The sequence below is a fragment of the Pseudonaja textilis genome, unplaced genomic scaffold (genome assembly GCF_049901715.1).
Source record: "Pseudonaja textilis isolate UNSWEBS1 unplaced genomic scaffold, rPseTex1.2 PTEXCTG49, whole genome shotgun sequence".
NCBI lineage: Eukaryota > Metazoa > Chordata > Lepidosauria > Squamata > Elapidae > Pseudonaja > Pseudonaja textilis.
The window spans coordinates 67,799-93,241 of record NW_028262735.1 but is presented as its reverse complement, the minus strand read 5'-3'; the positions used below and the strand labels follow the sequence as shown (position 1 = coordinate 93,241).

The window sequence follows — 25,443 nt, the reverse complement described above, 5'->3', positions numbered from 1 at the left end:
CAGGTTTGTGTTGAAAATGTGTGAAAAAGTACTGATCCTAACACAGGGGTATTCTTTTTTTTAGACAGGACATGAGTGAGGGACAGGGGCTGCATGTGAGAAAATAGGTAGGGATAAGGGGAAAAAAGAACCTTGAGATACTTAAATGTTACTGCTAGCAATAGCAACAGCACTTAGACTTGTATACCACTTCATAGTGCTTTACAACCCTGTCTAGGCAGTTTACAGAGTCAGCATATTGCCGCCAACAAACTGGGTCCTCATTTTACCAACCTCGGAAGATGGTAGACTGAGTGTACCTTGAAGCAGTCAGAATCAAACTCTTCACTCAATCTGGCGGTAAGTAGAGTTAGCCCGCAATACTGCATTCCAACCACTGCACCACCACGGCCCAGTTGTTACAATATACCCTGTATATTAAACGATTGTCTCCTTTTGTCATATTGGAAATTAAAATGTGATGCTAAATACTGAAGAAACTTTGAAAACTGCACCAGAAGCTTTGAAGGGGACAAGAGGTAAACCTGATGTCATGAGGTGGTATAAAGAAACTCTTTCCCAAAAGAAATAGCAACAAAGACTAGAACTTTTCAGAAGATGCACTACAGCCCAGTGAGAACATAATATCTCAGGATGAATGTGAGTAAGTTGCTTCATTAATTTCAACTCTTTCACAAATTTCCCCTTTGTTTTGAACAGTTAAATATTGTGAAGAGTGCAGACAATTTTATCATACCACATTATATACAGGAGCACCATTATGTCACTATCTGACATAAGCCAGATAGCCACATCCATTTAACCAACATTATTATAGAACCCAGTAGCATCTGACTTCATGTTAGGGCTACACCATCTGCTCTTCCTTTTGGAGTGATATATGACATCACTTACCATTAATAACTTTTAGGTTTCTATCTACAACATGGTTCAATCTCAATACAAGAAAATAAATAGAAGTATGATATAAAAATAGTATCTTTAGAAATTAGTAGAAGAACATTTCAAATTCAGTCTGCATCAAAGAAAAGTCCTGGGTGATGATTTACAGTGTAAAATTTATTAGAAAATTTTATTTTAGCCAAACATAAGGCTTGTGTCCACTGGAGGTATTAAATTAGCCCAGCTGAAATTATTACTGGTAAATACATTTTTATTTTATTCATGTTTATTTTATATGTACTTGGTCTCCTTAGAACTATCACAGATCTCACACTTTTGGGCATTCAGTGTTTTTATTTTCCCATAATGAGGAGAAGACATCATGTACCTGTCAGACAAGATCATAAGCCTGTTACAAGGCTCTGGTGTGTGATAATTTTTTTTTGTTGCAAGTAGCTACTGCCCTCTTGATGCCACAATTTTGCTTATAAACAAAATTGGACAATGATTCTATTTGAAACTATGCATTGTCTTTTAGGGATATATTTATAGGTCTCCATTACTATCTTATTGTATGTATTATTGCTGGGTTTTACTACATGGAACTGTTGATGAGAAGTAGTATTTTCTGCATTGCTGAGTCATTAGAGAAAACGCTTTAGCTTGCAGCTGTTTAGGAGAGATAGGGAAGTCTCTTGAGAGAAGTATCTTACTGCCTTCTGTTCTGAATTGTAGGTGTAGAGATGATTAAGAGAAAGCAGCCACCATGCATACATACATATATGTGTGTGTGTGTATATGTAGGAAGAGCAGGGAGACAGACAGTGGGAAAGAGTGGGTGCTGGCAACAGGGGACAAGTGATGTCACGTGCATTATAACATCAAACAGATATCATTTGCTATGCTTCTGGCTAATGCCTTTGAGGGGATAAAGAATGTTCTCTGTTGTGACTGATTTACACCATTATTTTGTTAACCATTAGTTGCTAGGTAAAACACAACTGCTAAAGTTTACATATGCTAAGTGATGCACCATAGCTTACCAATAGTAATGGCTAACATCACACCACATAGATTACACAGAGGCAAAAAAAAACAATTTATGGATTGATATGCTGTGCAAGCAAATTCTGACATTAGTCTCTATCATAGGTGGCTGTGTTAGCTTTCAAAGAAAGTACACGTTTCTTTGCATCGATTGAATTACCTTTTCTCTGTCCGTTATAAATTTTCTATGAAATTGATACTTTATTGTGCTTTGTGGAAATGTGTGTGTTTTGTTAGACTTGGATTTCAGGCTTCAATTCTAACCTGTAGAGTTTTTGGGTTTTATATATAAGGCATCCACCCAACTTCTGTAAAATGAATATTGAAATAGAAAACAGAAAAACAGATAGACTTCCCTTCATCTCAGAGCTAAAAAGAAAAGAAAACTGCTCTTTAAGCTCTCCTGTTCTATGGAGAAAGAGGAAATTAAATTACTCTTCAAGAAAGTCTATATGGGGTTATAGTTTCTCTGCTCTGAGTTCTTTTGATTCAGGTGAGTAAATATCTGCATTTATTCTAATGCCTCATACCCCGAATGCAAATGGTGGCAGGGATGCTTAATAAGAGCAGTTATAGCAGTCTGTGGGGGTCTCATCTTAGACTTTGTGTTTTGTACAGCTCTCACTTGAAAAGGTAGCTTAAGCTTCTTTAGTTCAACCTCCCCTCAGTTTTGAATGCATTCTATGTTTTACCTGCGTCATAATATCCATTTGGCAGGTGAATGTACTGAAATCCCTAGGACCCTTTAGGTACATGTAAAATATACTCATTTGTATTATGGGTAAGGATAGTAAGTAACCCTCAGAAAGTGTGATGGCTACACTGGTGTCAGCAGACAACAAAGTACCCCCCTCACCAAGTTTCGGTTCCACTATTGCAAGATGTGGAGTAGGTAACATCTTATATGGCTTTAAGGGGACATTTGACAAATTCATAGAGAATACCTCCCTTGGGCTACCAATATAATCCTAATGTAATAATAATACCTGCATCTGACCAACCTAAGCTGCTATTTAAGCCTCCAGATATCTAAGGCCACTGCTGAAGTAGTGCAAAGTTCACCACTTGTTTGGTGTTAATTGGTTGCCCTTTGGGAGCAAGAGGGTCATTTTCCTCTGATTAATTGATCGTTTGCCCTGAAGACCCACTTGGCTTTCACCTAGGATCTTGGAGGCAACATTGTAAATGCCAGTTAAAGTCAGGATGGAAACCAGTGTTTGAATTAAATACAACTCTTGTGGTTGCTCCCACATATTTAAAAAGTTATTTTCATATGAACAAATCAGGAATTTGACCCCTCTGCTTTACAGAAAAAGAATATGCTGCCTCCCATTTCTTTTGACAGAGTTCTCTTTCCAGATATTAGAATAAAATAATAGAATTCTTTATTGGCCAAGTGCGATCGGATACCCAAGGAATTTGTCCCCTGTGCATAATTGTTTACAATTAATTGTTTACAGTTGAAAACAAAGAGTTGACATTATTTCCATGTTATGGGAGTATCAGTTTGAAAATTATAATGCCCATTGTGGGAATTAATAATTACCTAATGACAAATACATGGAGAAAAGTAGCCATGATGGGATGTGTATGAACCTAGAATATAAAACCCCTGGAGGTCCTGTTCCTTGAATTTCTATGTCCCTTTTCTTGCTGTGCTCCAGTGTTGATTCAGAATGTTAACTTACATTAACTTGTAAGCGGTGGCGCAATAGGGATGCGGTGGCTCAGTGGCAAGGATGCTGAGCTTGTCGATCAGAAAAGTCAGCAGTTTGGCGGTTCGAATCCCTAGCACCATGTAACAGAGTGAACTCCTGTTACTTATCCCAGCTTCTGCCAACCTAGCAGTTCGAAAGCATGTAAAAATGTAAGTAGAAAAATAGGGACCACTTTGGTGGGAAGGTAACAGCCATGCCGGCCACATGAACACGGAGACATCTTCAAACAGCACTGGCTCTTCGGCTTTGTAACAGAGATGAGCACAGCCCCTAGAGCTGGAAACTACCAGCATGCATGTGCGAGGGGAACCTTTACCATTATCTTTAACTTGTAATTATTCATCATATTTACATAAAAAATAAAGGCTTGACATTGATTAATAAGTCAGAATTCTGTCTTATCAATTTGTCTTGTTAACCAGGAATAAGGCAATATTATCCCATTCTGTTATACTAGGAAATACTAGGCTATGGCAAGCAGGATTTCCTTGTGGGTTTGGGAAATAGTAAGGGAGCTCTGCATGACTATAACTTCTTTAATCAGTGTGCAAATAATTGATTACTAGGACTTGTGTAAAACAGGATTTTGTTTGTTTGGTAGAAAGAATTCTAATACAGGAACCAGCCCTTTGTGGGGAAACAGTTTATGCAACAAGCTTTTTATGTACAGAAAGAAAACATTCCAAAGCTGCTGTTGCATAAAAATTGTAAGTGCTTTGGGTCTTTCTTGACACAGCTGCCTTAATAGTCTTGTTAGTATATGCACTTGTTGAGGCCCATTTCTCATGTTATAGATGAAATATGTTCTGCTTTATAAGTGCTTGAAAAGGTAATGGAAAGCATGATAAGAAAGGACTGTTCACAATTAAAACACAGCTGTCCACTAGTTGAGTATAAATGCAGCATCTGGCTAGGGGTAATTTCTTAGGGTTGCACAAATCTCAAAGAAGGCAGGAGTGGCAGCTATTTTTCCTGGTGCTGCTCCAAAGGGACAACCTTGTTTTTATGACAGAATAGATCACTTATTTCATGTACAGTAAAGCATATGGTGGACCTTTCAATTTTTGCCATAGCATGAGAGTCACAGGAAACCAGCAAGTACTACTAATGTTGCCTTTCTTCCTCTTCATGCTTCTGCTGACTCTTGTTCTTCTATCCTTAAACCACACTGCGTTTCAGGTCATTGAATTTGCTGATCCCAAACCCAGCCAGCTGGTCTTCCACGTTGCTGCAATTCACAATCCATGGCCTGGGTGGCAACGTCTCCTTTGCTTTTCATCCAAAACACAGCCCTAATAAAGCTCAAAACCCTCATTGTCAGATTTGCTAATCAACTTGATGTTTTCCTTCTTCCAGCATATTAGTGGCAAATTGCTGGGGATGGTAGTATAAGATCATTGGAAATACTCCAAGGACATAAACAGGGTTTCTCCCACTTGTGACAACTTTGCTTGTAAAATTGTCTCAAGTGTTTCTTCTGACCTGAAGAAGAAGGTATTGAGATGCTCTACTTAACTTATGTAGCTACACCTTTCTGTACTAGTTTTCAGGATATGGAAAGGGAGGAGAGTACAATTTATGTATTTGCTTATCTTAAACGATCTACATAGCTACTCATATTGTAAGAATAAGCATGGGTGGCACTCAGAACAATTATCAACTGCCGCTGATTAGCTTGAGTCATTTGAATCATTTTGTCTGGTTCTGCCTGAGCCCAAAGATGAGACTTTATTTGCTTACACCCAGTGGATAGTATCTTGACAAACTGAAGCTAGACATATCCTGGCAAATTAGAATTAGACAGTGGTTACCCTGAACCTCTTCCCTCCTTCCTCATCCAGCCTGGGACTGTGCAGTCTCTTGGTCTGGATCTTTTTCTGGGAAAGCTCTGATTTGTCCAAATCCCCCCTCACCGCAGCTGCTGCAAGTCTAACTTTCATCACACAAACTGAGCTTCAAGTGGATGTGCAACAAAGCTAAAAGGAGGGCTGGCTAACCTAAGTGCACGGAGAGTAGGAAGCTTTGGCCTTGCGCACCTGTATTTTCTAAATATTGTGGCAGAAAGATTAGAAACTTTTGCTTTTGTTTTAATTTAGCTAGGCTTCCTCCAAAGTTATCATTGTGGTTAGTTTAAACTGTAGCTTACTAATAAGCCAAGTCATAAATCACAGCTAAATCCTAATCTTCTTGTAGCAATCATAAATGAAACATAGTTTCCCTGTAGAAAGTTCAGCTACTTTACAAGCAGAAGTAACTTTCTAATTGATTTCTAAGGAGATTTTTAGCCATGCGGGTCCTGGTTGTCCCAAAGATGCTTTTTCAAGAGGCAGCTGGACTTCCTTTGTTTTTCCTTGAAAATATTTCCCTTCTCGTTCAAGAGGTTTCTTCGGTTCCGAATTGAAAATGCTGCTTGAATGAGAAGCGAAGCATCTTCAAAAAACAAAACAAAACAAAGAAAGTCCAATTGTCTCTTGTAAAGCACCTTTGGGACATTTCTAATTTCTCAGGTCCGCTCTAAAGGAGGGGGGAAATTAATACTTTAATTTAACACTACATGTGAAATAGTTTGTTATTCCTTCCTGAAAATCGCTCCCCCTAAAACATGAGTAGTAGGCATATAGTACTGCAAAAATTGTTAAGCTACCTCCTCCTTTATCCCTGGAATTGAATATGCTGGCTAGGGTTTGGAAAGAAGAGTAATCTGCCAGCCTCTGGGGAGTTGCATTTCTCTAACCCCTGCTGTAAGCATTCCTATGGGAGCCATCTAGGAATAGGAGCTGCTTTGAAGTTCTTCAGCTATTTGATGTAGTCAAACTAATGTATAAAATGGTAAGCCAGCAGAAAACATGTTCCTTTTTTTGTTTAGAACAATGCTATACTAATTAATTTATGTTTGGTGTCTTTTTGACTAAACAAGGAAAACACACTGGAGGTTATGTTCTAATTCTTGAAATCTTACTTGTCTACATTCTAACTGTACGTGTTGATCTGGTGTGAGGTCAGTGCTATATTCAGCCTAGCCCAGCATATCAGTTTATTTTCTTGAAACATGACAACATCCATCCATTATGACATTCCTGATTCATATATTGTAACTATGGTATTGTTTTGCTGATGAATTACATTGCAAGTACATAATTTATTATCCTGTTTGCTCTCTGGACACTGTTATGGTTTATGGTACCTGATAAGTGATTCTAATCTCAATAAACTCAATAAAAATAGGTTGTTTATTCTTGGAAGAGCGTAAAGGGCCCAACAATCTGATCCAACATTAATTCACCAATGGCTACTTGGACTGAGTTCCTGGGATAACTCCCAGTTACCAGTGAGTGTATAAGCTTACAGGGTATAAGGTTAGAAACCTTACCAGTCTTCGCTTTAACATATTTTCTCAATTATGTATATATACATTTCTATGCCAAAAGTCTCACTGATGTCTTAGGAAATAGGTTGCGGGTACACTTAGCTCTTTCCTTGAGGATCAGCAAGATTCAGAGGGCTTAACTTTTTTTATGAGGATATTCTTAAGCTGGATGAGTGTTGAAAATTGTCAAGAGTGGTAGACATTTTACTGATTGAGTATAAAGTAAATGCTTGTGAGGACTGTAAACAATCATTCAGAAAAGATTCACCAAGATTCAGTCTTTTGATATTGTTTTACTGTAGATCAAAACATTCATCTTTCATTGGCTTGAGTATTTAATCAAAAGGAAATATGAATTTGGCTTTCAAAATAATCAGTACTTCCTCTTCTTGCAGAGGAAACAATGCCTGTGGAAAGAATGCGAATGCGGCCATGGCTAGAGGAACAAATAAATTCAAACAAAATTCCAGGGCTGAAATGGCTAAATGAGGTAAGGCGAGCCTGCATTTTTAAGAGTGAGAAATAAACCAGACCATCTTTTCTAAAGTAAAGCTGCAGAGCATTCAAAGGAATGTTTTTTTTATAGTATGTTACTACAAGTGAAATGAGTGAGCCACATGCTTTGGAAAGTTTGTTTTGTTGTTTGCTGCCTAGAAGGTTGCCTCTTGGTGTGGTGTGTGCCTGCCTTCCTGCCTGTCCATCGATGCACACAGAGAATTTCTTCTGGGACTAAGTCCAAATATGCACAGAGCTGAGTCTTCCAAAAGATGTGACTGCTTTAATTTTCCAGGAAAGGGAAGCCTCACTTCTAGTAACACAAAAAGCACTTGTTTCAAATGCTTTGTTTAGCCTCAATAACAAACACTACGATCACTTTGGTCAAGCCATTGTTTATAATTCTGATTTATAGAGCTGAGATAAGCCAGTCACCTGATTCACTTGTAAGTAGAAAATTTGCCTCCCCTTTTTTTGTAACAAACAAGGAGGTATCCAGTCACATGATCTCTATAAAAAGGAGGAAGATTTTAATTTGGCTTTTTGAATGATGCTTCCTATAGTGTTGTGTGTTTAATATATGAATTCTGGGATAGATTAAATAGATCAGTGGGATTTGCTAAATATTTTCCCTTAAGTAGAGGGAAGTAGAGGAAAGTTTCCTCAAGAAGCCTATAAAATTTAAAAATGTTTTTTAAAGTGTAATAACACAAAGTACATCAATCTTAATATTAATTGATTCATGTATCATGTGCTAATTGTATATTATTTGGGAGAATACCACAATTTGAAATGATTAAGAGCTGTCTCATCAGCATCCTCAAATTTTAAAGATTTAAATAAATGCTTTTCAAGCTTGGTAATTTACGACATGTGGACTTAAACTCCCAGAATCCCCCAACCAGTAGCAGAATTCTGAGAATTGAAGTCCACACATCTTAAAATTGCCAAGTTTGAAAAACACCTCTTTAAAAGTTCAATCATCTCTTGCTTGCCCTCCCAGAATACCCTTATCATCTCAGCTTCTCTCTGTCTTCCTTCTTCTAAACCCAATATAAAAAAAGTGGATTGCAACCATCACAGTGATCATTTTTTTAAGAATGCTGATTGTGATACGTGAACCAAAAAAGCAATATTATAAATAAAGTAAATGCTATAGGCAAAATGTCAAATTGTCATTAAAAAAGTAAAATATTTAAAAATACATTGAGATCTAAAAGAGCCTGACATGATCCAGAGATGTGTCCTTAAACATTCTGATGATCCTGGGTGACTGATTGTCAAGCTTTGCTGTAAATATCTAAGATTTAACTTTGTGAGCTAATTCTTTATGCGTCCCACTTGATCCCCACCCCACCCCTCAGGAAAAGAAGATTTTTCAGATTCCTTGGATGCATGCTGCACGTCATGGGTGGGATGTTGAGAAAGATGCTCCTTTATTTCGGAATTGGGCCATTCACACTGGTATGGAAACTTTTTTTTTACTGAGGCAATTTCTTATTGAATTTCTCTATTTTTCTCATTGATACTACTTTCTGTTTTGCTATTCTGTGTAGTCAAACTCCTCAGTACCCTAAACATGGTAGAGTAAATTAAAGTGCCCTCTCTGTTTCAAATGGATAGAGCAGTATTTTTCAACCTTAGAAACTAGAAAATATGTGGACTTCAGCTCTTAGAATTCTCCAGCTAACATGGCTGCCTGCCTGGAGAAGTCTGAGAGTTGAAGTCCCTACATCTTCAAGTTGCCAGTGTTGAGAATCAGAACCAATGCCTTTTAGCCTTTACAGCTACAGAGTTCTAGATCAGTGGCTTTCAACCTGGGGGTCCACAATGACATCATAGAGGGTCCGTGAAGGCTCAAAGAAATGTTATGATTTAAATGTAATGAGTTAAGTCTTGGTGGTCCATGGCCACAAAAGGTATTTAAAGGGGATCCATGGTGAAGAAAAGGTTGAGAAACGCTGTTCTAGACAATCAAATCAGCAAGTTTCTCATTGATAGCCCATATTTACCCACATGTGGTCCCAGCAATCAATTTTCAGGAGCAAAGCACACAGACATATCTGATATTTAAGTGACTCTGCTATACTTCAAGGACTCTCTTTCCCAGTGTTTCTCTATCGCAAAGTTACTTGAGTTGTGAAACCAAATGAAAAAAAATCCTCCCGATCCATATGCTGAAGATGATTCGGCCCTCTGGCTCCACTTAAGATCTACTACACAAATACGGAGATAGGCTTGTGGCCTACAAAAAGCATTTTGTTATATTTGGCCTTTGGGCAGGTGCAGAAAACAGTCAACTTCTCCAGAAGTTGGACTTGGGCACATCTGTAAGGATGAAGTTGGTTCAATGGGCTCTAGGGGGTCTCTGCCTTGGGAGTGGTTGTCGATACCACATCCACAGAGGCAATGGAACAACTTAGGTTCCAACCAGGACATCTTTAGCTAATGCTGAACCCTTCTTGGCATTATGCAGCCCAGTTAACTGTTACATTTCTTCAATGTTTGTTCATTTAAAGTTTTCTAGGAATAGTTTTTGGTAGATTAAGCCAATGGTGTTATAGACTTCAGAAAATCTCTAAAGCACTTGAAAGTTTCCAAAGCACCTGAAGGCAAGAGAAGAAGCAATGGATGGAAATTCATTAAGGAAGGAACCAACCAATTTTCTGACAGTTAGAACAATTAATCAATGGAACTGCTTACCTTTTGAGGCTGTAGGTGCTCCAATACTGGAGGTTTTTAAGAAGAGATTGGACAACTATTTGTTTGTAATGGTATAGGGTTTCCTGCTTGAGCAGGTAGTTGGACTTCAAGGTCCTTCCCAAGTTTGTTATTCGGTTGAAACGTCCCTTACCTTTTTATTGAAACTGCTACACAAATACTTTAAATCAAAGAAAAAAACAACTGTATCACTTTTTCACAGTTCCTGTCTTTCTGTGGCCTTTGTTTGCACTGCATTTCCTCCCCCTCCCCCGTCAAATTAATCATTGATTTTTAAACCGGTGTTGCAACAACAGTCTCTTCCACTTCAAGATAAAGTCCGGTTACCAATGATTTTTTTCTTCCCTTTTTGCTTAGGAAAGTACCAGCCAGGAGTCGATAAAGCAGATCCAAAAACATGGAAGGCCAATTTTCGATGTGCAATGAACTCCTTGCCAGACATAGAAGAAGTTAAAGACAAAAGCATCAAGAAAGGGAACAATGCTTTCAGAGTGTATCGGATGCTGCCATTATCCGAGAGGCCTTCTAAGAAAGGTAAATGAAAGGAGGACTGTGATAATTAGTAACTTGTTGGACAACAGCTAACTGCTTTTTAAAGATTTCCCGAAATATCAAGACTCCAGTTCACAGAATTCCCACTTGATCAAAGAAAATAGAGCTTTAACAGCCTCAATACACTTAGGAAACCAGAGGGGGAATCTGGGGAAAGACAGATTAGATGCATCTGGATCGACAGGCAGGCATTCTTTCTTTGGTCACAGGCATATCTACTAAATGAATGCAACCACCTAAGAAGAAGAAAAATAAAAATAAGTCTTTAAAGTCCTCGTGTCCATACGGAAACATCCTTCCCTTCAGCTGAACAGATGAGCAGAAATGGTCTTGGTTCTGTTAGCACTTCATATGACATCATCAAATTTCATGGGTTTTTGTTCCTATTGTTAAAACTGATAACCAAAGAAGAAATGAAGAGTTATGCATGGCCCAGCGGATGATAGTACTGAATTAATTCCTGGCACCCCCAGTTTAAAAAAAAGACCCTTTTCAGAAAATGGGGGAAAGTCTTTCATTGCTAGTCAGAATAGAAAATATTGTAATTGATGATAAGGACCCTGGCATTCACCCCCTTCTGATGGATCAGTAATATGAGTTTGTCTCAAAAGCAGAAGGATCAAAACCGTGATAGCCCAAGTGATACTTTGTTCACCTTCCTGACGTGAATGGAATAAATGGAAATGAGAAAAAAATCTCATAAGATTTTGCAGAAAATTTTAGCTTCTTTTTTCCCCTTGTTTGGCAGGTGGTAGTTGGAAAAGCATTGTGCCTTATTATTTTGGAAGATAACCCGAGAAACTGAAAAGAAAAACAATAATACCAACTATTTTATTCCCAATGTAGAGAGGAATCACATTCCTCATTGACATGGGGGATCTTAGAGAATGTCAGTTCTGTTTGTGTATTTTCACGTATTTCCAGTATGATTTTAAAAAGTAGCATTTTTCAAACCTGATTATTCTATTAAATTCAAGTGAAAATCTTTTATTTGCAAATAATGGACTTAATTTTTGTCAGGAAATGACTGTAAATACCTTTTCTTATATTTCTACAGGAAAAAAACCAAAGTCTGACAAGGAAGATAAAGTTAAACAAATCAAGGTATTTTTTTTGTTATCATTTCAAGGCTAAAGAAGATGTCATTTCTGGATTAAAACATTCTGAAAAATTATTTCAGTTTATTAACATTTTTTATCAAAAGGACTAAACAGACATTTTCTTCAGTAAACTTCGTTCAGACATAATACTTGGCCCAGCTGCAAAATATGCTTAAAGTAATTGGTTTTTTATTTTAAATAATTGGAGGTGAAGATTGACCCTTTTCAGGAGCAATGGTCTATGGGAGAGGAGGGTCACATTTTACTCTCCCCCATGTGACTGGAAGGAATATAATCTATTTTTTCCAAGACTGCATTTCTAATGAGTCTCCTTTTCTCACATCCATGATTATTAAAATGAAAACCAAAGTGTAGCAGAATTAGATATTGTTTGCTTTAGGTTGTAATAATGGCTGATTTATTATAAAACACTCCTATCAAAATATATTTCTAACCATTGGATTGAGACCATTCCACAGGCTCATAAAAATATTGACACTTATCCAGATTTCTAGTTACGGAACTCATGGCAAATAGCACCATGATGGGTGGTGATCTTGCATTTAACGGGATCAAAAAAGTATGTGTGGCACTCAAATCTCTCTAGGACAGAGGTCTCCAAACTTGGCAACTTTGGGGACCCCTGCTCTAGGAGGACACAAAGTGATAATTGCCAGCTGCTTGTGTATTACATAATAGGTTTTGTCTTTGAAAGGTTAATTCTCATAATATATTCTGCACAAGGAATTAAATAGGGAAGAGACCTTTCCCCTTCCTCTTGTTAGCATATGTGGCATTAGCAACAGCCTATGCAATTATCTGACTGTACTTTCCAATGTTGATGGGCGTTATGTTATCTACACAGTTTCAATAGTATGTTTGCAGGGTTCAGGAACAGAAACAGAAATACAGTATTCTGCCATATGAGGAGGCAAGAAGCTTCTGCTTCAGACAGCAGATGTTTGTTTTATTGGAAAAACCCAAATCAGTTATGACTTCTGTTTTCTTGCTGCATCTTTCTCTGTTTTTATTATATTGTACATTTGCTGTGGGTGGACATTATGGTTGATGGCTGTACTGACTTGTTAAAGACTCTGACTAAGGCACAAGTACTGGAAAGGCAAGTTATTCAATATAATGATCATTTGTTATTAAAATTATACTTTTAGTTAACAGAATAAGTATTGCCCTTATAGACATATTGTTGAGTCTAACGTGGGAACTGCATTTTCTTCATTCTCATGATGTCATGGATTATACAGACAATCTTCTGTATCAGCAACTAGAAATTAGAGGAACTTCTTGATGATCAAAATGAAGGAGGGTTTTATTTCTATTACTTTCTTTTTCCGTGGAAAGATATGCAACAAAAAAACTAAATCAAAGTGATGAAAACAAACACAAGAATTCTTTCTTGACCTGGACTACCAAATATATGATCAAAAATTGATTAAGAAAGGGGATTTCCTTGTCCACGTCACATTTCTCACTCCCTGGGATTGGAAGAGTCTTGTGAACAAAGAACATGTACTACTACGAAGGACATTTTGTGGGTGCAAGACCCTGATGTTTTTGCACTGAGGTTGATACCCAAGAGTGCCTTATTAAGTTTTATGCATTTGATTTTGCAGAAAGTCAAAATTTGCTAAGATCATGCATGTTAGTTAGAACCTCTTGAGTTTGTTTGGAAGGCTATGATAAATATTTAATAAGAATTGATGGAGATGGTAATACCTAGGTTAATTTCTTAATCCAGAGTATATTTCATAGAAGACCTCTGAATAAAAACTCTGCATTGCTTTTCTGAATGCAGACTATTTTTATGAATAAAATGGCTGGTGTTTCAGTTTTGAGATTGGACAGCATGAGACACTAGTTTGCTTCAACTTGGCTTGCAGAATGCCAGAGAAATGGTATGGGATAGGTTAAGTTGATGATCGATCAGGAGATGACATATATTTCTGAGTGCCTAACAATGTATTTCTTTCCATTGCTTTCTTTCTAGCAAGAACCAGAAGAGTGCTCTTATCAGCTGAGTAATGGAACAAGTACAGAGTTTTCTAATTACTGCTTGTCTTCGACAATAAAAACTGAAATTGACAGTACAATAAACATTGTAGGTAAGCAGCTCCAGTAAACCAGCACATTCTTTTCCTTGTGTGGCAAACTTCTAGAGCAAGTATTTTGGCCTTTAAACTTCAGTTTTCATACTGAACAGTAATATATCAGATGTATCATAGCAACAGAATAATTAGGTCCTGGTTAAGAATCTTGAACAAAACTCCTGGGAAATGATGGAAGAGAAAGAAGAAACTTAACTCTTTATCTGGCAGCTATTTGTTCACAGATTTAGTTCTGTTTAGAGCAGGCTCATTAAAACCGGTTAGTTAATCATGAGTTCCACTGTATCTTTCTGAGCATAAATAAAGCTGCAGATCAGCAGGCTCTGAATGGGCAACCCTGAACATAAGATTTTCACAATTTTTTCACCCAGGCTAAAGAGAGAATTCTGATCTGAGTGGGAAAATTCTCACTTTAGAAATTCTCCTTCCCTCCCTTGGGGCTCCCAAAACCTATCCTTTCTAATTTGATAATTCCCAAATGAGGCAATAGAAAAATGATCCAAGGAGTACTGTAAATATGACTGTAGATCCATAAAATCCAGTGTTCCTCGAACAAATATTGCGCACCTACCCTGGAGGTAGGGATAGAGAAAATGTGCTGTGGGTGGTCAGGAAAAAATGCAAATCCTGTTCTCTCTTCCTCCTCTTGGAATGAGCTTAACAAATCTTTTGAGTCTGTTGGAGTCTGGAATCTGTTGAGTCTGTTCAAAGGTATTGAAAACCACAAATGTGCTGGAGTGCTTCAAAACAGGATCATTCTTTAGTCAGCATGCATACATTTTTAACTGAAGAAAAAATAATAATACCTCTGATGACCCAGGGTGGGATACAAAATAAGCACAATCATAAAAAAGCAGGTGAAGCCCCTTGTATTCCTTCACTTTGTTTCCAAGCTCCAAATATCCTTGACTGGAGACAAAAAATTCCCACGCAAGCAGTTACAAGAAGGAGGAAATGCTGTTTAAATTATAAAGAGTGAAAAATGACACAAACCAGGCAAGATAAGAGCTTGAAGATGTCCACAGATATCAGAACACACACTGGGAAGGATGCCAAACGTAGGGAGGAACAATAAACTAGAGATATTTCCACGTTTTGTTTCCAGCACTCACCCGTACGCATGTCCATCCTCATCCAGTTGTCACAGCTGCAGCCCATGAAGAGGATCAAGGCCCTTTCCTCCCCAGTAAACCATGTCTCTCCCTTATCCTCTCCTCCCTCCGTGCCCTAGGATGGAGAGGGGATGGGCCTGGGTCCTCCTCTGACTGCCCAGCCAGCCTCTGCCCTTCCCCAGCCTCCTCCACAACCTCCGGAGCCACACTTCCACTCCCTGATGGCTGTTCCTCCTCTCCCTCAGAGTCAGTCTCCACCAGGGCCATGACAGTACCTGTTCTCATTCACAAAACTTAATTTTAATACACTAAGTGATTAATTTACTAGATTTCTTCCCTTTCTTTGATTAGTTTGAGGGAAAGGTTATGCTGGCCTCTGCAAGCCATGGGTTTGCCAATGATCACCTCGCTCCCTCCCTCTCTTTTGCACCATGTTGCCTGCAACAGTAAAAAGATATCCCTCTCTACACATACGAGCTTCATCTATTATCAGAGTTTTGAGATGCCCTCCCATTCTGTATGGGTGAACTGGTTAAGATGTTATTGTAATAAAATATTCATAGTAAGCTGACTGACTCGGAGTGGTGATGGAAAAAGAATCGCTCAGGAACTCATAGCCCAGTAAACCAAATATTTTTATATTCACTGTCCATATGCGTTACCCCGAACATCCCTTTGTATAGTGGGATTTTGTATACTAGATTCTCTGATGTTTTCTCATTTTATGAAAATACAATAAACCATAGTGCATTCAGAATAACAGAAAAATATGCTATTTGTTCATATGACTGCATGTAATCATTATTATAATTTGCTGTTCATATTCAGTTGTAGGAGAATCACACTTTGAGGTTGGTTCTGAGGATCACATGATAGTTTCCAATCCTCCAGATGTTTGCCAAGTAGTAGAGGTAACAACAGAATGTGATGACCAGCCCAGCTCCATGAGTCAACTATATCCACTACAAATCTCTCCTGTCTCCTCCTATGCAGGTCAGTAGCCTTGTAATACTAGAATTTTTAATATATATTTCCTTTTCTGCTTAGGTTAGTTGGAATTATTTTAATAATGCTCTGGGAAAACCATTGTAATCAACATAAACAATTTTCTTCTAAGAAAGAAAGCTGTGTTGAAATCAAATATAGGCACTAAAATTGAATGTTCTTTAAAAGTACTTAATATTAAATTTAATAAAACTCAGTCAATAAAATGTTAGTTCCTTAAAGACAATAGCTAATTTTAAGGACATCTAATCTTCATTTCTCTCTCTCTCTCTCTCTCTCTCTCTCTCACACACACACACACACACACACACACACGCACACACACATATTAATCTGTCTTTGAAAATGGAAATCATTGTCATTTATATGAACTCCAGGCATTCAGATCAGGGTCTTTTTTGTATTTTTCTGTGTGAAATCTAAGATCAATCTGGGACCTACTGTAATGCAGCTACTTTACCAGTGATTTAACTTTGATCTACTGTTATGCATCAAAAAACTTGTCATGCATTTCATCTGTCAGTTACATCATAATACAGCCAAAGACCAATTATGTTCTGGTAAAACACAGTTTACTAGGATATCAGTTGAAAAAGTCAGCCTTAAGTCTGGAAGTCTGGATAAACATTATCAAGTAAAATAAATTTTATTATTTCTTGGGCATGGAGCTAAACATTACTTGCAGATAAGGCAAAATGATGTGCAGAGTCTCTATGAACAATCATGGCTGCAAATGCAAGAATAGTTGAGAGCAACCTCTTGACCCTGAAGCAAGTTTACACATAGTAGTAGTGTAAACTGCTCCAGTACAAGCAATTCTAAATCTTTTTTTTTTAAAGAAATGTATTACTACTTATTTTAGATTACTTTGCCCTCTGTTCCAGTGGGTAATATAAACTAACTGGTTTTACTCTGCTGATATAGAATCATTTCTTGGATATGAGAAGATGTAGCTGATGATGGTTAAAACAAAATAACTATAGTGAATTTCTGTTTATATTGGCTATTCATACTTCTCAAGAATTCATATTTTTATCCCTGCTTGTGTCCAGCAGAAAGTGAAACGACAAATAGCATCCCGAGTGATGAAGAAAATGCACAAGTAAGTAAAATATTTCCAGGTTTTCTTTTTAATATTACAAATAGGCTTTTCTTCATTACTTTTAGGAGTTTTGTTTGGTTTATTGATGTTTAGAAGTCAATATCTTTTCTGTTCTTTGTAAAGGTTTGCAATTTGTCTTACGACAGATGGAGTTATAAATGAACAATAATATTTAGATACTACTAATACAGTGATAGTAACAGAGATGAGGAAGGAAGCTGCATTAAATTTATTGCATGAGCAGCATTAAAATGATTGTACCATTAAGAAATGGCAAATACAAATAGTCCTCGACCTATAACAATTCATTTAGTGACTATATGAAGTTATAACAGCAGTGAAAAAAGTGACTGTTGCAGAATCCTTGTGGTCACATGATTAAGTTCAGGTGCTTAGCACCTGACTCATATTTAAGAAAGTTGCAGTGTCCTGAGGTCCCACGATCATTTTTTGTGACCTTCTGATAAGGAAAGTCAGTGGAGAAGCCAGATTCACTTAACAGCCATGTTATTAACAACTGCAGTGAGTCGCTTAACAAATGTGGCAAGAAAAATTATTAAATGGGGCAAAATTCACTTAACTACTTTGCTTAGCAACAGAAATTTTGGACTCAGTTGTGGTCATAAGTCAGGGACTACCTGTAGTAGAATAATCTGAATTCTTCATAAAAAAAGTCTTCCCATTTTCCAAAAGGATGAAAAATAGGAACTCCTTGGGCTTTCTAGAGCAGGACTCCCAAACACCGTCACACGGTGGCCCCGCCCACACCTGGTTTAGCGAAGGGAGGGAAAGTCCCGATATGTCATGTGATGCTGCCATGACGAGATGAATTTGACACCCTTGTTTTAGAGGGAGGAGTCTTTCCTTTTTCCTCAGCAGTCACATCGGTGGAAGGGATCCTGAAAACAGCCACTCAAGATGTGTTCCTTCAAACAGCTCGGCCCTATTAAAGAAGAAGCTGAGAGTGTGATGGCTGACCCACTTTCCTCCAATCAGCTGAAATCGGTCCAGAAGTCATGACTGAACTTCTATGATATTATTGTTTCTGATGAGATTATTCTGTAAAGATTACAGGAAAACATTTAAGCATTTAAAAATCTTAATGAGAGCCATTGAAATTCTATCAATAATAAAATGGGCAGTATTTTCCCTTCCCCTTCTGCTGCGACATGCGGCTTACGGACAAAGAGCAAATATGTTAAGCCACAGCATTGGCAAAATAATTTCCAATAATTTTGTATCCAGGTTTTCCTGTCCACAAAAGATGAACAGCTTGTAAAATACAAAAAGTATATGCAGGAATTATATATAAAACAAACAAAAAATTAAAATTTAAACACTTGATATAGAAGCAGCAGCCAAGGAAACAGAAGCAAAAAAGGAATATGACTTTTTTTCAGCCCTTTCTTTGGATCTATTAAAAGCATTATATCATTCATCATTACAGCCAGCTTTTAGATACCAGTGGACTGGACATTGTATTCCAATAGATCTAGAAGGATGAGGTTGGAAAGGCTGTTTTAGTTTCTGGAGTGCTATGACTACTGAAGGATCATGGCAGGTTCAATAGAGATGCAACAAGTATATTAAATAATAGGTATGGCTACTTGGGGCAGAGGTATTTTTTTTAAGCTTCTGCTGCTGAACTTTAAAAATACCCAAAACTTTAATCAGGTTAATCTCCAGATTAGCAGGCAAAGAACAGGTTACATATCAAGCTAAACTGTAGTGTGATTTGCTTTGTTTTGGTTTTTGGATGGCGGGAGGTCAAGCAATTTTGATTGACTCATCAAGTCTTGATTAAGCAAACTGGCTTAGCACAGCGTGTGAATCCATTGAGAACCTCTATTGAGAACTTCACTGTAGCTTTGGCAGCAGTGACTTCTGTAAAGGATGTGAGATCGAGCAGCTTCTAGCAGTATTACAGCACCCGGTTTGGTCATTTGAATATTTACTTGCCCAGTTTGTGCAGTAGGCTGACTTGAAGTAGCTAAAGGAATCTAGCTCAAAGCCAAGAGACTATTTTCCAGACCAGATGGACAGATATTTCAGCATTAGTGGACAGATGATTCCCTTCTGGCTGCTGCATGACTTTTCCCCCCATCCTCGGACTTCTTGTGGCACATGCAGCGGACAAAAAGCTAGGCCAATTCATTTTCTATTTTTGCAAAAATGCAAAAATAGTGCAGTTTTAGCCATTGAATATTTATAAGGCATTGAACCTGGTGAATCTCTACAGAAGGCATAATTCTTATATGGGCTAGCAGTGGTTTGCAAATTACATGGGCGCAAATACAAGTCATATCACAATAAAATGTAAAAATATAAACTTTCCAGATGTTTAATAGAACTAAAGAATGGGCTGAAAAAAAGAGTGGTATTGTATGGATGTATGCATACACAATAGCTGCTGCCTTTCCCTTGTGATCCAGTTGTCTGTGGAAGTACAAATGGGCATAGGTAGCGTCAAATAGCCTTGGAAACAACCTTGTGAGCCTTTCAAAGGATCCCATTGTTTTCACATTTGTAAAGCATGTCCTTTAAATACTTCAGACAACCCTAATAATGGTTTGAGTTATCTATTTTGATGCAATATATATTTTCCACGTCAACTTGTTTCTCATTCTTTGCAGCCATCATTTTATTGCAATTGAAATCAACCCCCGGGATAAAATTATGATCTCTTACTCACTGAGCAACAAAATCTTAATGGAAAAGTTAAACATCCGGTTTGGATTTCATAGGTTTTAGTGCCTATTATCTTTTATATAGACAAAGCTACAGTGGGAGGGTACTTTAGTGTAAGCTTTTCTGTTATATCTTAGAAGTGGTGTCTTTCGGATTTCCTGAGTTCACATGTGCTTGAACACAATGCCAGGAAGTTCTAACCATGCTGGAAAGCTTTTTACGCATTGCACCTGGCTAAGGAATAATATTTCTATCCAGTCTTATTCAGAAGTTGCATGAGAAGCAACCAGGAAACTTTTTCATTGTAGTTTTTCCTCTTTATTTTTTATTTTTTCAAAAATCTGACTGTTTTTCAAATGATCATTTCTCTTTTCTGTAAAGCTGAGCCAAAGCTGAGCATTCTTGCTTTCTGCTGAACTTAATGAGAAAAGAGTAAACTGGGAGGTTGAAGTCTGCAACTTCTCCAGGATGGAGAGAAATAATTTCAGCTAAAACAGTGGGAAGTTTCATTTTGTCGTTGCTGGGGTTTTTTTTCCTGCCTGGTAACATTTGCTTTACTATATTTGATATAAGATGGGAACAGACCTGAATTTGAAGAGACCTGACACTTAATTTTTCTATAGTAAGTCCTTGGCTTACAACCACTTGCTTAGCGAATGTTCAAAGTTACAGTAGCACTGAAAAGAAATGACTTACAACTGTCACCCCATCCCAAGGGTCATGTGATCAAAATTGGATCACATGACCAAAACTGGCATGTTGCAGTATCCCAAGGTCATTTGATTTCCATTTGTGACCTTCCCAGGGGGCTCCCGACCAACAAAGTCAGTGGAGAAAGCTGAATTTGTTTAATGACTGTATGATTCATTGAACGGTTATAGTGATCCACCTAGCATCCATGACAGAAAAAAGGTCATAAAATTAGGCACTTAACAACTGCATTACTTAACAATGTAAATTCTGGTCTCAGCTGTAGTTGTTGAGAACTACCTGAATATACTTCTTCATTAATCAGCTAGGATGCTGATTTGTATAGGAGCTTTATTCTGGTGTTTGATAGAAACTGAACAGGATCCTTACTTAACTGGGCACCTTGAAGACTTGGAACTTCTGAGTACCCATGTACGCACATGCAAAGCTTTTCCTAAAGGCATGAGGATCAGATGTCGGGATTTGGGTTAGTGAATATGTCCAATTGGTCCTTCCATTAGATTATGCATTGAGGAAAAATACCTGTCCAGCCCTTTTCTTTGCACACAAACGTCCCAGTAACAAAATCTGTATGGCACAAATAGAAGTTGTTGCAACAAGGTGCACAACTGAGGCAAGAAGAGTCTACCTTGTATTTCACAAACCACTGCCAGAACATTGCCATGTTGTTCTTGTCAATATTAGATTTTTGAGCAATATTAGCAATATTAGATTTTTTTTTTAATGTGTCAGTTCAATGCAGCTAATCATCACTTACTGACCACAATTAGGATGAGCAACTCGGTTGCTAAGCAGCACATTTGTAAGCAAAATGTCATGTGACCATGCCAATTTAACAACATAATTTCTGGTTCTGGTCGTTAAACATGCTATCGTACCACTGCCGCTTGTGACTTCCTGCCAGCTTCCCAGTAACTTTGCTTGTCAGAAGCTGACTGCGAAGGTTTGCAAATGGAAACCATATGACTGTGGGACATTACAACTTTCATAAATGCATTCTGGTGGCCGACTACCTGAATTGTGATCGTGTGACCAAGGAGAGGCTATGACATCCATAGCTTTGAGAACTAGTTGTAAATCCCCTTTTTCAGCACTGTTGTAAGTTTGAATGGTTGCTGAACAGATGGTTGGTAAGTGAGGACTACCTGTATACTATCCTGGATCAAAAAGCTGTCTGGAAAATTTTGGACTAGAGTAACTCATGGGATTGTTGTTCTGTGGTTTAAATGAGGGAAGAAGCACCATTGGAGCTTCCAGAAGAAGCGCAGGATATAATTAATAAATAAATAAGTAAGTAAGTAAGTATACACACATGCTATTGGAGTTAACAAAATAAGTAACTTGATCAATTTTTCTCCACAGAGTCAACTTCAGTGGCAAAAGAAAAACATCGGTGGGAAGCAATATTACAGCAATTTGGGCACAAGGAATCCACCTTACCCACTTCCTGGTATGGCCACCTTTGTGACTTCTAACCAACCTGACCTCCAGGTGACCATCAAAGAAGAAACCTCCCTTTTGCCTTATAGCAGCTCATGGCCGCCTTTTCCAGATCACCCTCTCCAACAAATAGTTTGCTCAGCTTCTACCAGCTACACTAGCAGGCCTCCAGATCATGAAAACCGGGCAAGTGTCATCAAGAAAACCTCAGATATCACTCAGTCAAGAGTCAAGAGCAGCTAAGCCATTCACTGATATGTTCCTGGCAAATGGCATCTTATGGCTTTGAGGAGCATATCTAGTGGGAGCTCTACAAATTTAAGGAAAACCTGGATAGTACAGGATATGACTGTGTATCAACTCCAGCATTGGAGCATCTTAAACTCAGGGCTCCGCTCATCAGAATGTTGGGAGTTCCAAGATTACAGCCCAGGGAATGGAGGTTCACTTAGAAGTGTATCGCCAAGCTTCCTCAAGCAACCCTCCCAAAAGTCCCTCCAAACAGAAGCGCTTCACTTCTTGCAGCCACCATGGTGAACTTCAAACTTTTGGAAGGAAAGAGAAAATGTGAACTCGCTGAATATTTTTTTTCTGCAGAATCTATTGTTAATATGTACATAATGCAGCACTAGCAATATTGCAGTCTGCTTTCGCACCTTATTAAAAAAAAAAGCACTTGCAAAAAAGGCCTTTTATTAATGAATGGCACATCTAAAGCTCCAGGTTTGACCTCTCCTAGGGCTTCTCTGACATATGTAGCCTTGGAATCTGGAAATATGAATTAAAAAGGAAGGTAAAACTTCCCATGTACATTTCACAGATTGTTTTGAAGAGTGCTTGTCTTATTTGTGTCTAATCTGCTATGCTTGAAATCTGTGTGGTACAATAGGAGAAAAATCTATTACAGATATATTATGCAAATTCCTAGGTTTTAAAGAAAATTTACCCTAATTCTAACCAGAGTAAGCTTTTTTATTTTTTTATACAGTGGAATATTTTATTCAAAGTAAAATTCTAAAGTGAATATAATTGTTTCAAGTTTTTTATCTTTTCTACAGCAAATTTATAATTTTACAATTTAGTGTTTGGTTGTCAGCAACTATCACATCTTTGTGGCACATTTCTTTTTTCATTTTCTCCCTTTCTTGCTCTTCCTATCTTTTTCTCTATTTTACAATTTGTAAAGGTGAAATAATGAGTTTTATGTAGCAATCAAAGTATCCTGTGGATTGATAATAAATATATATAGCTAAGTTTTAAACAAATACTTTGTCTACATTTATGAAATGGTTAGAAATCATAAGGGGTGAGTTGAGAAATATTGTGATGAGCAGAAAGTTTGAGCAAGGAGAGGATGATGAATAACTGGGCTAAAAATTGTATCAAAACACAAATATTTAACAAAACACCATGAAATTCAATCAGAGAATTATATTTAGCAAGTCCTGAAATAAAATGAATGCTATTTCCTAGGTTTTAAAAATGAAACGTGTTAAATGGCCTCATGACCTTACTTTCAAATAAAATACTTCATATTTAATTTATTCATTGCTAAAAGTACACAATGTGTCATTTTCTTCCAGAATTTCAAATACTTGCACTGAAATTTGGGATACTTTGCAACTGAGCTGGAAAATCAAAAGACATCATAACCATCTTTCTGATTTCCTCACTACATATAGATCCTACTGTTTTAAAGAAGGGCTGTGCTCCCACCCCAAATATCATGAAGCACTTTTTCAGAATAATTTTTGAAGCACACAGAGCCCTAGTTCATATCCGTTTTCAGATCAACATCTTTCTACCAGCTTTGGAAGTTCAGTGTCAAAAAGTTGCAGAAAGACAGTTGTTAGAGCAACTTTAATGTCTAACTGGTAGACAATGTGGTAGCTTTAATTCTGAATTGTAATTAAACCTAAAGGTTTCATAGGGTTAAGGTTCTGGTTATGATTTCCACTTATCCTATACAGCTGGTTTAAGAGATTAACCAAAGAATGGAGTTAACAGTATATAATGCCAGCAAACAAATGTCAGGCATTAACAGTGGAAAATGTTTCAAAAGATAAAAGAACAGGAACAAATTAGACCAGACATAAAACACTTTCAAATTTGAAGATTATACTTGGTTTATTTTTTAAAACCAGTAAAAACTTGAGACAAATACAGAAAATGCATTTATGAAAAGATACTTAACCTAGAAATACTGAAAACATACAATGGGTTTTGTCCGATTAGTGGAATGAATGGGCATCAGTGGTGGAATAGATGTTACTTCCAGGCCCATTTTTAGAGCCAATTTGGTAAGAATTGCTCTTTGAGATTTTTTTTTAACAGAAACCAATTTTTAATTCAAATGTAAAACAATGTCAAGAAAACAATTGTTTCAAATGCTTTTCTATTATTTTCTATTCATTTTAACCAGGACAATCTACTTGCTTCAGGGCTCAAAGACAATTCCAATGGTTCCATAAAACATTAAACCTGGTTGTAGATTGTTTCATGTATAAATTTCGAGGTACAATTTTGAACACTCCCCAAATGGTTATGTTGAAATAAACTTTTGTTTTGTAAAGTAGTAAAATAAGCATGGCTGGTTTAAGAAGTTCAGTTTGATTTGCTATCATTTGCATTAATCATCTGTGGATAGATTAAAAACTAGTGTGGTACTTAAAAACAAACTACAAATAAGTATTGGAAAGCAAGTTTTTCTTTGCAGACAACATCTGGCCATAAGCATTGATGCCATAAATAAGTGTTTCCGACTAATATGCAGCTAAAACAAATTAGGACCTGATGCATGTGCCATGCCGAGTCATTGATGTGCTTAGTCAAAATCAAGTACAGCAAAGGGTTGTTTTAATAGATTACATGATTCTAACCAACAACTCATTCTTGCACTTCCAAACTTCTTAAAATATTGTTGAGATGGAATAGTTATTATGATTCCAGTGATTTGTTTTTAATTAATAATATAAAATATATATTAAAGCAGTTTTGGGAATTTAAGGACATTTATTCAATCAAACAATCCTAGGCAAAATAGGCTGCTGTTCCTTAATATGTAAAAGACACAGGAAACTTTCCTGAATGCAGAGAGGGATATTTCATTGCTAATTATTTTGCTAGACATTGCCAAAAGTGGTAGCAGCCACCGATATAAAAAGTTATACAAAAGGAGAGGAATGTTTTTGTGCTATTTAATTACAAGAATGCATGTGCTATAAATAAATAACGCATTCGATGCTATCAATGGTTTCTTTTTTCTTCCTCATGATTTCATTCACCTATATAGAACAGAAAAAATAGTTTTATTTCTATTTTGTTTCTATCTTTCTGAAAATCTTTAATGAAGATCATGGTTGTTGAAATTGACTAGACAA

At 37.2% G+C, this 25,443-nt stretch overlaps 1 protein-coding gene across 3 annotated transcripts; it reads left to right on the top strand.

Moving 5' to 3' along the window:
- Positions 1-214: 214 nt before the first annotated feature.
- Positions 215-23,607, top strand: IRF2 (interferon regulatory factor 2). Of its 3 annotated transcripts, none has more exons than XM_026697868.2 (9): positions 215-339; positions 7,410-7,504; positions 8,874-8,973; positions 10,588-10,764; positions 11,840-11,886; positions 13,888-14,002; positions 15,946-16,110; positions 17,175-17,224; positions 21,986-23,607. In XM_026697868.2, the coding sequence occupies exons 2-9, from the start codon at positions 7,418-7,420 to the stop codon at positions 22,304-22,306; spliced, it is 1,062 nt and encodes a 353-aa protein (XP_026553653.1). In that variant the 5' UTR covers positions 215-339; positions 7,410-7,417; the 3' UTR covers positions 22,307-23,607. The 3 variants fall into 3 exon arrangements, with proteins under 3 accessions (XP_026553653.1, XP_087774919.1, XP_087774918.1); XM_087918793.1 differs by lacking the exon at positions 215-339 and adding an exon at positions 619-639; XM_087918792.1 differs by lacking the exon at positions 215-339 and having other exon boundaries at positions 17,178-17,224.
- Positions 23,608-25,443: the final 1,836 nt, after the last annotated feature.

Excerpts from the sequence above, each read along its gene's own strand:
- IRF2 (XM_026697868.2), top strand. The coding sequence starts at position 7,418 with ATGCCTGTGGAAAGAATGCGAATGCGGCCATGGCTAGAGGAACAAATA. Across the intron at positions 10,765-11,839 it reads CGAGAGGCCTTCTAAGAAAG|GAAAAAAACCAAAGTCTGAC; the intron begins GTAAATGAAAGG and ends ATATTTCTACAG. Across the intron at positions 14,003-15,945 it reads CAGTACAATAAACATTGTAG|TTGTAGGAGAATCACACTTT; the intron begins GTAAGCAGCTCC and ends GTTCATATTCAG.